At 40.3% G+C, this 12,070-nt stretch overlaps 1 protein-coding gene across 1 annotated transcript; it reads left to right on the top strand.

Annotated features, from left to right (window-relative positions):
- The first annotated feature begins 8,860 nt into the window (after window positions 1-8,860).
- LOC123932904 (olfactory receptor-like protein OLF4) lies at window positions 8,861-9,799 on the top strand. The gene has a single exon (XM_045991624.1). It carries the CDS (start codon window positions 8,861-8,863, stop codon window positions 9,797-9,799), a length of 939 nt encoding a protein of 312 aa, XP_045847580.1.
- The last annotated feature ends 2,271 nt before the right edge of the window (window positions 9,800-12,070 follow it).

Genomic DNA, 12,070 nt, shown 5'->3' with positions numbered 1-12,070 from the left:
CTCCCCTTCCCATGGCTCACCCATGAGCACACTCTCTCTATGCTAAATAAGTAGGTAAATAAATAAATAAGTCAGTCACATTTACATTTTAGCAATGGGGAAGTCACATTTTCCTTTCCATTTCAGGAATGGAGGAGAAGCTCCAAATTAACTTTATTTTATTTTCCAGTTAAGGTGGCATTTTAACACAAATGCCCTCACCCAAGAGTAGAGAAATGAATTGAGAAGCCAAAATTCACTTTTCTCTAAAACAATTTTATTGAATAGATGCCCATATTACATTTCTTTTTCCTTCTGTAACAAATGACCACATGAGAGGCTTTAAAGAAACAAATTAAGCTCTTACTGTTTTGGAGGTCAGAAGCCTGAAATAAGTCTCAGTGAGCTAAAATCAAGAAGTCTGTAGCATCTGGTTCTTTCTACATGCTCCAGGAGAAAATCTTTTCTTTCCTATTGCAGTGTCTAGTGGCAATAAGCATTCTCTGGCTCAATGCCCTCTCTCCATCTTCAAAGCCAGAGATGTGGCATCTTCAGATCTCTTTCTGACCCAACAGTTCTGCTTTCGTCTCCCATATTTGGAGGACCATGGTGATCACTTTAGTTCCACCTGCATAATCTTGTCCAAATTAGTTTAATGTCAGCTAATTAGCAGCCTTATTCTATTTGCTTCCTTACTCTCCTCCTTCCTATAAGAAACAGCATATTCAAAGTTTCTAGGTATTATAATGTGGACGACTTATAGAGGCTTTTAAACTGCCTACTAGAAAGTCTTTTCTGAAAGTATTTTTTGTGTCCCTCAAGGGTCCTTTCATAAATGAAGCAAACACAGAATTTTTCACAGCCCCTAGAATGACTGTATACACTACTCATTCAAAATATTATGCTAACATGATCTTTTTGTGTCTGTGGGAAGAAGACCTAAAAACACTCACACTTTACTCTATCACAAAACAACAGCCTTGCTACTCAAAGAGTGTTCTATAGACTATGACCTGCAACATCAACATCACTCAGGAGTTTGTTGGAAATGCTGAACTGGGCATATCAGCATCTGCTAAAGCAGAATCTGCACTTAAGCTAGAATTCTAGGTGATTCCTATGCAATTTGAAGTTGGGAAAATGCTGGTCTGAAGTACATTTTCTCACATTTTCATTTGACCTTTAGACAGGATCATTATTTGTGTTGGGGATTGTTCTGCTCATCGGACTGTTTAGCAGCGTCCCTCAGACATTGGCAGCTATGCCCAGGGGACAAGAACCACCACTGTTTGGACCACTGGCACAGAGTTTGAAAACTGGGTGCATCCTGAGAGAATGCAATCAACACCTTTCCTCTCTGAAATGATAATTTTGAGGAATCAGTAAATTCTTCAAGTCTTCTGTCACTATGGGGAATAGAGTTCACACGAGTGCTTCCTCACAGTATTAACTTCTGGAAAAATTAAATCATGCAATTCCTATAAGGTGCTAAACTTTGATCATAGTGCAGAAAAACTAAATATACCTCATATTTAACAAATATTTTATTGTGATGTTTCAAGTCATAGATCTGAATTTGTGATAAAACTGTGAAATTCTTAATTATTTTGACAAAATTTTCATGAAGGCCAGGAATGCAGTGTGCAAGGTTTTATATTAAAAGAACAAACTTTGGGGTGCCTGGGTGGCTCAGTCCTTAAGCATTTGCCTTTGGATCAGTCACGATTCCAGGGTCCTGGGATCCAGTGCAGCATCTTGCTCCCCACTCAGCTGAGAGCTTGCTTCTCCCTCCCTCACCCCCCGCAACTTGCTGTGTAGCTTTCTGTCAAATAAATAAATAAAATCTCAAAAAAAGAGAGCAGACTTTTCATCTCTGTTGAAAAAAGCTAAAGTAACTTTCTATAGATATCAGGGGTCTCACTCATCACAAGTCAATGCTTTGAAGGTCAAAGGGACCTAGCCAGGACAAATTTCTCAGTCTTTTTTTTTTTTTTAAAGATTTTATTTATTTATTTGATAGACAGAAATCTCAGGTAGGTGGAGAGGCAGGCAGAGAGAGAGAGAGAGAGAGGAGGAAGCAGGCTCCCCATTGAGCAGGGAGCCCGATGTGGGGCTCGATCCCAGGACTCTGGGATCACGACCTGAGCCGAAGGCAGAGGCTTTAACCCACTGAGCCACCCAGGCGCCCCCAAATTTCTCAGTCTTAAAGAGGAGAAAACGTTAACTCAAGACTGGTGCTGGGAGTTTAGACCTCTGAAAGGAAGAAGAAGGTATAGAAAAGAGGGAAGAAAAACTGACTTCTTCTGATTTATCACTGGTCTCCTAGTAACAGAAATTCAACAGAAAAACTTTCCTTTCTGTCCACACTAGTGTCCCACGGGGAAATCATGTACCTACAAGATGGAGGAACAAGAGGGAAATGTGCCTGATGAGCAGACCAAAGCAGCAGGTATAAATACCTCCTCAGCTGCAGTCCCACAGGGCAGACAACCTTGGAATTGACAAGACCTGGGCATTCCTTGTGCAGTCCTAAGTCTGGATGGGGTACTGGAATTTGACCCATTCCTGCTCTCTTGTCTGGGAACAGAGCTTCATCCTCCATCATCTTCCAAGCAGACAGGTATTTTCATTTCCATGTAGATACCTTCCTCTTAGAGATCCCATATAGATGAATTTTACTGCCCAGTAGGGACTGCAGAAGAAGGTCTAGTGAGTAGATGTTTTAGCTGAGGTCACCTGAGGGCTTAGTCCAGCACAGCCCAGGCCAGAGCTGAGAGTTTGCTGTGGTTTCTTGCTGGCTTCATTAAGAAATTTATGATTGATTCATTTATGTACATATGATGTTAAATAAGAAGTGAATAGTACTCAGAAATGCAAGGTTCTGTGCTAACCACTAAATCATAATAATGGAAAACCAATTAAATGGGACATGGGAAGCATAAAATTAGAACATGAGAACAAGGGTCTTTGCAATTAACGAGAGCCAAAAAGTCAAGTATTAGCTGTAGAGGGATATACAATGAAGTAAGAACATGCCTTTTCAAGTTTAAGACGGGGTGTATTAGAAAAAGAGTTTGCTAATGGGCTTCCTTTACAATTACCTCATTACCTGTGAGCCTGAACATTGTCTGGTTTAGCTAGTCACTCACATTTTCAATTGAAAATTGTCTGTGGTGTTTGTATAGTGGGATCAGAGTGGTTTTGTTCCTACATTTTTTTGTTTTTTCTTTTTTCTTTTGGTTGTTGTTGTTGTTGTGTGTGTGTGTGTGTGTGTGTGTGCACTTTCAACAAAGAATTGTTTATTTCCATATGATAATTGAATCTCTCCCTATGTCCTCTTGTTATTTGTTATGCTCCACCAATAAGTGAAACCATATGATACTTGACTCTCTCTGCTGGACTTATTTCACTCAGCATAATCTCTTCCAGTCCCATCCATGTTGAAACAAAATGTGGGTATTCATCCTTTCTGATGGAGGCATAATACTCCATCGTGTATATGGACCACATCTTCCTTATCCATTCGTCCGTTGAAGGACATCTTGGTTCTTTCCACAGTTTGGCGACCGTGGCCATTGCTGCTATTAACATTGGGGCACAGACGGCCCTTCTTTTCACTACATCTGTATCTTTGGGGTAAATACCCATTAGTGCAATTGTAGGGTCATAGGGAATCTCTATTTTTAATTTCTTGAGAAATCTCCACACTGTTCTCCAAAGTGGCTGCACCAACTTGCATTCCTACCAACAGTGTAAGAGGGTTCCCCTTTCTCCACATCCTCTCCAACACACGTCGTTTCCTGTCTTGCTAATTTTGGCCATTCTAACTGGTGTCAGGTGGTATCTCAATGTGGTTTTAATTCAAATCTCCCTGATGGCTAGTGATGATGAACATTTTTTCATGAGTCTTATAGCCATTTGTACGTCTTCATTGTAGAAGTCTGTTCATATCTTCTGCCCATTTTTTGACATGATTTGTGTGTGTTGAGTTTGAGGAGTTCTTTATAGATCCTAGATATCAACCTTTTGTCTGTACTGTCATTTGCAAATATCTTCTCCCATTCCGTGGGTTGCCTCTTTGTTTTCTTGACTGTTTCTTTCGCTGTGCAGAATATTTTGATCTTGATTAGTCCCAAAAGTTCATTTTTGCTTTTGTTTCCTTTGCCTTTGGAGATATATCTTGAAAGAATTTGCTGTGGCTGATATCGAAGAGGTTACTGCCTATGTTCTCCTCTAGGATTCTGATGGATTCCTGTCTCACGTTGAGGTCTTTTATCCATTTTGAGTTTATCTTTGTGTACCGTGTAAGAGAATGTTCGAGTTTCACTTATTTGTGGAGCATAACAAATAACATTGAGGACATAGGGAGATGGAAAGGAGAAGGGAGTTGAGGGAAATTGGAAGGGGAGATGAACTATGAGAGACTATGGACTCTGAAAAACAATCTGAGAGTTTTGAAGGGGTGGGGGTGGGAGGTAGGGGGAGCCAAGTGGTGGATATTATGGAGGGCACATATTGCATGGAACACTGGGTGTGGTGCATAAACAATGAATTCTATTACACTGAAAAGAAATAAATTAAAAAAAAAAGAAAAAAAAGAATTGTTTATTTCACCAATTTTGCTATTTGCCATTTTGCTTTTTTATGTGTGTGCAGATGTATTTGTGTAGAATGTGTGAGAGTGTATGTTTTGTGTGGTAAAGTCTGTGAGTTGATCATAATGTATCCCCTCCACTGCTTTTTCTAGTTTTTTTCTGAAAGAACTTGTCACCTTAATATTCTTCAGTAGTGAATTCCTGTTTCCAAAAAAGAAAGTCAATGTACTTCTGCAAATTTATTGCTCACAAATAACCTTTTATACATATTTCCGATGAGTGTTCATGTCTCTGCCTGCAGAGACATCCTGTGGCCTTTAATTATTTGGTCTATATCTTTTTTTTTTTTGAGGTTTTAACCACCTGTTTCCCCAACCTCCCACCCCTGACCCTTCAAAACCCCTGACCCTTTTTCAGAGTCCATAGTCTCTTATGGTTCGCCTCCCCTTCCAATTTTTTTTTTTATAAACATATAATGTATTTTTATCCCCAGGGGTTCAGGTCTGTGAATCGCCAGGTTTACACACTTCACAGCACTCACGATAGCACATACCCTACCCAATGTCCATAACCTCCTCCCCCTCTCCCAATCCCACCTCCCCCCAGCAACCCCCAGTTTGTTTTGTGAGATTAAGAGTCATTTATGGTTTGTCTCCCTCCCAATCCCATCTTGTTTCATTTATTCCTCTCCTATCCCCCTAACCCCCCATGTTGTTTCTCCATGTCCTCATATCAGGGGGATCATATGATAGTTGTCTTTCTCCGATTGACTTATTTCACTAAGCATGATACCCTCTAGTTCCATCCACGTCATCGTAAATGGCAAGATTTCATTTCTTTTGATGGCTGCATAGTATTCCATTGTGTATATATACCACATCTTCTTTATCCATTCATCTGTTGATGGATATTTGGTCTATTTCTAAAATAGAAATGCCATCACTTGGAAGGTTTTCTTTTTTACATTTGAACAAGATTCACCTTTACCTTCCATAAGCACAGTTGTCCCACATATCTTTATATGAGATCAATCTAAATCTTTAGATACTCTTTCTTCCCACAGTAAAATACATTTTTTAAATTCTTTTATTCTCAGGGTGCCTGGCTGGATCAGCTGGTTAAACATTTGCCTTCAGCTCAGGTCATGATCTTGGGGTCCTGGGATGGAGTCCCACATGAGACTTCCTGCTCAGCAGGGAGCCTGCCTCTCCTTCTTCCACTCTCCCTGCTGTGCGCTCGTGATCTCTCTCTTTCTCTGTGTCAAATAAATAAATAAAATCTTTAAAAAATTCCAGGTGGTGGGTAATAGGGTGGGCACGTATTGCATGGAGCACTGGGTGTTGTGCAAAAACAATAAATACTGTTATGCTGAAAAAAATAAATTTTAAAAAAGGCATAATCCAGATTAGAAAAGAAAATGGACAAATTAAACTTCATTAAAACTAAAAGCCTCTGTTTCTAAAAAAAAACCTACGGGAATGAAAAGATAAGCCATGGCCTGGCAGAAAAGATTTGCAAAGCCTATACTTGATAAAAGGATTGTGTCCTCAATGTATAAAGACCTCTTAGTCAGTAATTTTAAAAACACAATTAAAAAACAAGGGCAAAATATTCGAACAGACTCTTCACCAAAGAAGATATTGGGATGGGAAATAAGCACATGGAGGGGCGCCTGGGTGGCTCAGTGGATTAAAGCCTCTGCCTTCGGCTCAGGTCATGATCCCAGGGTCCTGGGATTGAGCCCCACATCTGGCTCTCTGCTCAGCAGGGAGCCTGCTTCCCTCTCTCTCTCTCTCTCTGCCTGCTTCTCTGCCTGCTTGTGATCTGTCTGTCAAATAAATAAATAAAATCTTTAAAAAAATTCTTTTATTCTCAAGTCCGTATATGAGACCTAATTCCCGATTAATCCAACACAATTAAAAGAGCATCTGCTCTGTGCCCAAAATTTGCTTTCCTTTTGTTTTTACAGGAAAACGTGTTTATTATATTAAAGATTGCTTAAATGAATCCAGTATCTAAAGATAAGCAAGTGCACTCTATAATTACATATATTAAGATACATAGACATGAATTTCTAAGAACTTTGTATGTTATACCCTTGTATTTAAGGTCTTGGGGAATTTTCTTTTTCATCCATGTTTATTTTGTGGAATTACTGCTCCTCTAGGTCATGTTTCACGTTAGTTCTCTAAACTGCCCTCAATTTTGTCAGTGTAGTGGTACTGAAACTGCTCTCTTTAACCTGGTTTTATCTCTTCATTCGTTCTTTGTATTTCAGAAGGTCTCATTTTCTTGAATTTCTTCCAATATACGTGCATATACAATCACTTACATAAAGAAAATGATGAACAGTGCAGGTGGAGTTGTTACTTCTTTAGTCCTTGTCTCAGAGTGACAGGCAAGAGTGCTGTGAGATGAACGTGAGTATGAGATAATGTCTTCAGATAAGTCACACGAGCAGTATTCAGAGTAAGAGGATAGATGCCACAGGGTGTCTAGGGCTGTACAGAGTCCAGGGAGGCTTTGCATGTTGGACAAGGAACAGAAATGTGAGCAGTGGTGCTCAATGAACTTGTCAAGAAAGTGACTAAAACCCAAAGGCTAAGAATGAGAAATAAACACAGAAGAATGTCACATAAGAAAAGTGATAAAAGGGCTCACCTCATTTTCTATTGGACCAAATAAAAACCAGTGGGTTAAAAAAATAGGGGAAAGGCACAGGGAACAAAATTCTGCTTTTTGTGGTCTGGTAATAAAAATGTCTAATTTTGTGCAGTGTATGTTTATTCTCTTTACTCATTTTTCTCTCTTGATATTCAATCTGTAATGTGTTTCACCATAAAGATGTAACTACCTTTGTCTTCTGGTCGATTTATTTTTGCTCTTTTATTAATTTTGCCAGGTATAATTGGGATCTAACCAGAATTGGATGCCACCAGCACCAAGGAAGCTTTCCTTCCTTACAGACTCTCAGGACAACTGAGCTCATTAGACCATTTTAATCTTTATGTCCATCTCATGCCTCTCTCCCTTCATATTTCTTCTCCTCTCTCCTCTCTCTTTCTCTCTCTATTTATTGAACACAATTATTTATGTTCTTTACACACAAGTCAAAAGTGTCCATTCCGAAATGGAGGCCCAAGATAATTTGACCCTGGGAGTATAGAAACAGGAATTTCTGGGTACTCTTTCTACATTCCTTGAGGTAAATGTTACATACATTATGCATATGATGTGTATCCATTCATATCCTAAGCAGTGTGCTGGGGCAGGTGGGGTGAGAATGGCATAGAATAATACACATTAGGAGGACATGATATGCTGTGTTCTGTGTATGGGACAGTGTGTGTGTGTGTGCATGAGTGTGTTGGGGGGATACCATGAGGATTGAGAGCATTCCTCAGAGCAGGGATACACAGGCTCCTCTATTACAAGGTTACCCATATAATACACAAGCTGAACTCAATTAACTGATGATATGAAGGCAGGATTTTCAACTGACAGGATGCTATTGCATCTGGATTCATAAAGTTCAAGAGGTACATAGTGTGAATGAGTAAGTCCCTGTGTCTTGAACTTTAAGCAGCTATGAGGCCACATGGCTCTACAAAATTCACTGCCACCACCTGTCATCACTCTCCCTTATGACCAATCCCCTCAAAATACTAGCTTCCTCCTGAGCCTTGATTTTCTGACAGAAACAGATCCTCAGTGCCTTTGAGCTGACTGTTCCCTCTGCCAGGAAGACCTCCTATCTCCCACCCTCTTTTCCTTGAGGTCTCTGTTCAAATGTTAGCTTCTTAGCCAGTCTTGCCTGAACACCCACCATAACACCCCTCCCACAGTCTCCTTTAACCTGCTTCTTTTTTTTTTTTTTTCATAGCATCTGTCCCCATCTCATGATTGTTTAGTCTTACACTTGCTTCTATCCTATCACCATCCTTGAATTATAGGGACTATTGCTTTTCAGCACCCTCTACTTAATGCCTAGGAATTTCTGAAACATGGTAGACACTCTAGATTTCCTAAAATGCATGACATAATTTCTTATTAAAACAGTATAATACCTGACCTGTTGGGGAACAGAGGAAATCTTATGTTTTGATGGAAATTCCTAATCAGAGAGGAACTAGGGATCCTCTCTGGGGCCCAGATCCATTCAAAAATATTGAAATTAATTTCCTGATGGGAAAATATAAATTATATCTTTTCCACAATGTGAGAAATGTTCATTTCTGTGAAAATTAATCTTGTTATTTCCCCTATAATGGTAGTCACCTCCACCAATGGACCCAAGAAACGATACAGGAATGTCAAAGTTTCTTCTTCTGGGATTATCAGAGGAACCAGAACAGCAGCCTCTAATATTTGGGCTTTTTCTCTCCATGTACCTGATCACTGTGTTTGGAAATCTGCTCCTCATTCTGGCTGTCCACTCTGACTCCCACCTCCACACTCCCATGTACTTCTTCCTGGCCAACCTGTCCTTTGTAGACATCTGTTTCACCTCCACCACTGTCCCCCAAATGCTGATAAACATCCAGACACAGAACAAAGTGATCATTTATGAAGACTGTATCAGCCAGATGTATTTTTTCCTACTCTTTTCAGGATTCGATGCCTTTCTTCTCTCTGTAATGGCTTATGACCGCTTTGTGGCCATCTGTCACCCCCTCCAATACATGGTCATCATGAACCCCTGGCTCTGTGGACTGCTCGTTCTAGTGACTTGGGGCATAAGTTTCCTGCATTCCTTGTTAGAAACCTTAATGCTATTGCGACTGTCCTTCTGTGCAAAGGTGGAAATCCCCCACTTTTTCTGTGAACTCAATCAGATGATCCAACTTGCATGTTCTGATACCTTTCTTAATAATATGGTGATGTATTTTTCAGCTATGTTGCTGGGTGGTGCTCCCTTAACTGGGGTCCTTTACTCTTATGGTAAGATAGTTTCCTTGATATGTGGGATCTCATCAGTTCAGGGCAAGTATAAAGCATTTTCCACTTGTTCATCTCACCTCTCAGTTGTCTCCTTATTTTACTGTACAAGCCTAGGAGTGTACTTTAGTTCTGCTGCTACCCAGAGCTCCCACTCAGGTGCAGTAGCCTCAGTGATGTACACTGTGGTCACACCCATGCTGAACCCCTTCATCTACAGCCTGAGGAACAAAGACATAAAGAAGGCTCTGATGAGATTCTCTGGGATTGCAGCTCTAAAACGGTAAATCATCCTGGGGCTGAAGAAATGCCTTGATTACAGTGCCCAAAACCTTGAGTCAGAAGTTGTGACTTTTTATATCAAGGATGGAAGGAGAGCTTGTTTACTTAATTTATTTCCTAGAATTTCTTTGTTTTTGATTTTGATGGATCATACAATATATGTAACTTATTTTGTTAAGCTTTGTGATATGTCTAGAGCGCCTGGGTGGCTCAGTGGATTAAAGCCTCTGCCCTTGGCTCGGGTCATGATCCCAGGGTCCTGGTATTGAGCCCTGCATCAGGCTCTCTGATCAGCAGGGAGCCTGCTCCCTCCTCTCTCTCTCTGCCTGCCTCTCTGCCTACTTGTGATCTCTGTCTGTCAAATAAATAAATATAATCTTAAAAACAACAAAACACAATATTTAAAAAAAAACTTTGTGATATGTCTGATATTCAAGAGATTTTCCGTTTGTCATTTTCCTATGTCTCAATGACATTTCTAAGCTTGGATGTGAAGAATTGGACATTGTCACTTATTCAAAGGACTACACAAATGTGTTAAGAATAATTTCTTCTCAAATAAAATATAGCATAGTGATTATTTTTTCTTTTGATTCACTGAATACTACTCCTATGGGAAAGCTGGTCTTAGGCACCACAGCTATTTACATAAAAATCTGAGATCACAGGGAGGAGTCAAGATGGCAGAGAAGTAGCAGGCTGAGACAACATCAGGTAGCAGGAGATCAGCTAGATAGCATATCAAACCATTCTGAACACCTAAAAATCCAAAAGGAGATCGAAGAGAAGAAGAGCAGCAATTCTAGAAACAGAAAATTGACCACTTTCTGAAAGGTAGGACCAGCGGAGAATTGAATCCAAAATGATGTGTAGATAGACTGTGGGGGGAGGGGCCAGCAAGCAGCAGAGCAATGGAGCACAAAATCAGAACTTTTAAGTCTGCTTCACTGAGGGACATCACTCCAGAGTCTAAACAGGGGAGAAGCCCATGAAGGGACAGCATGGTCCCAGGTCCCATGGCATCACAGAAGTTTTGGGGATGTCTGAATTTTGCAGAGCTCACAGGTATTAGAGCAGGGAAGTTGGCGACAGAGACAGAGCCAAGGAGTGAGCTCTCAACTCGGGGTTACCTTATCATGATCCGTGGCATAGGTCACTGCTCTGTGAGTGGGGACCCCACAAGACCCAGAGAGACTCCCCTAGAAGAGCTCAGGGATCTGTGGGGTTCAGAGACTCCAGGTGGGGCTGTGTGCCAGAGACAGAGATGCTTGATCACAGGCTTGGTGAGCTCGGAGCGCAGCCAGAGGCCAGGGAGATGGTAGTTATTGAGCACTTTTCTCTGAGGGTGCACTGAGGAATGGGGCCCCGAGCTCTTGGTTCCTCTGGCCTGGGGATTGGGAGGCCGCCATTTTCATTCCCGTTCTCCAGAACTCTACAGAAAGTGTTCAGGGAACAAAAGCTCCCGAAAGGGATCCTGAGTGGATTATTTAGCCTGGTCCCTGGTAATGTGGTGCAATTCCACCTCGGGTAACACTTAAGAATCATTACAACAGGCCCCTCCCAAGTTCACTTACCAAGGAGAAGAGCAGGATTTCAGAGGAGAAAAGAAAGCATGTAAATAATGGCTTTCTCCCCATGATTCTTTAGTCTTGCATGGTAATTAATTTATTTTATTTTATTTTTTTCTTCAGCTAATTTTTATAAACATTTACCCTTTCCTCTTTTAACTTTTTTAATTTTTTTAAAAAGATTTTATTGATTTATTTGACAGAAAGAGATCACAAGTAGTCAGAGAGGCAGGCAGAGAGAGAGGAGGAAGCAGGTTCCTTGCCAAGGAGAGATCCCAATGTGGGGCTCGATCCTAGGACCCTGAGATCATGACCTGAGCCAAACGCAGAGGTTTAGCCCACTGAGCCACCCAGGCGCCCCTCTTTTAAAGTTTTTTTTAAACTAGTTTATCTTAATAATACATTTCAAATAAATCTTTTTTGAACCTTTATTATTATAGCCACATTTTATCTTTCATTGTATCTAACTTTATTTTTTGTATACACATAGGGTTTTTTCCTTCTAAAATAATTGGGATACAACTTCTTCTAATAGATCAAAATATACCCTAAATCTAGCACAGGGATTTGTTCATTCTTCAGCCTGAGCAAATTCTCTCCACTTTCTTTTTCTTTATTCTCCCAACCAACTTATCTTATCAACTACTTTTTTAGAAATTAAAAAAAATTTCATCTTCATAGTTATATTTCATCCCTTCATTGTGTTTA

This window comes from Meles meles, chromosome 20 (assembly GCF_922984935.1).
Source record: "Meles meles chromosome 20, mMelMel3.1 paternal haplotype, whole genome shotgun sequence".
Taxonomy (NCBI): Eukaryota; Metazoa; Chordata; class Mammalia; order Carnivora; family Mustelidae; genus Meles; species Meles meles.
The sequence above is the reverse complement of the archived record's forward strand: the minus strand, read 5'-3'. Positions and strand labels throughout refer to the sequence as shown.

Coding starts and splice junctions, on each gene's coding strand:
- LOC123932904 (XM_045991624.1), top strand. CDS start 8,861: ATGGACCCAAGAAACGATACAGGAATGTCAAAGTTTCTTCTTCTGGGA.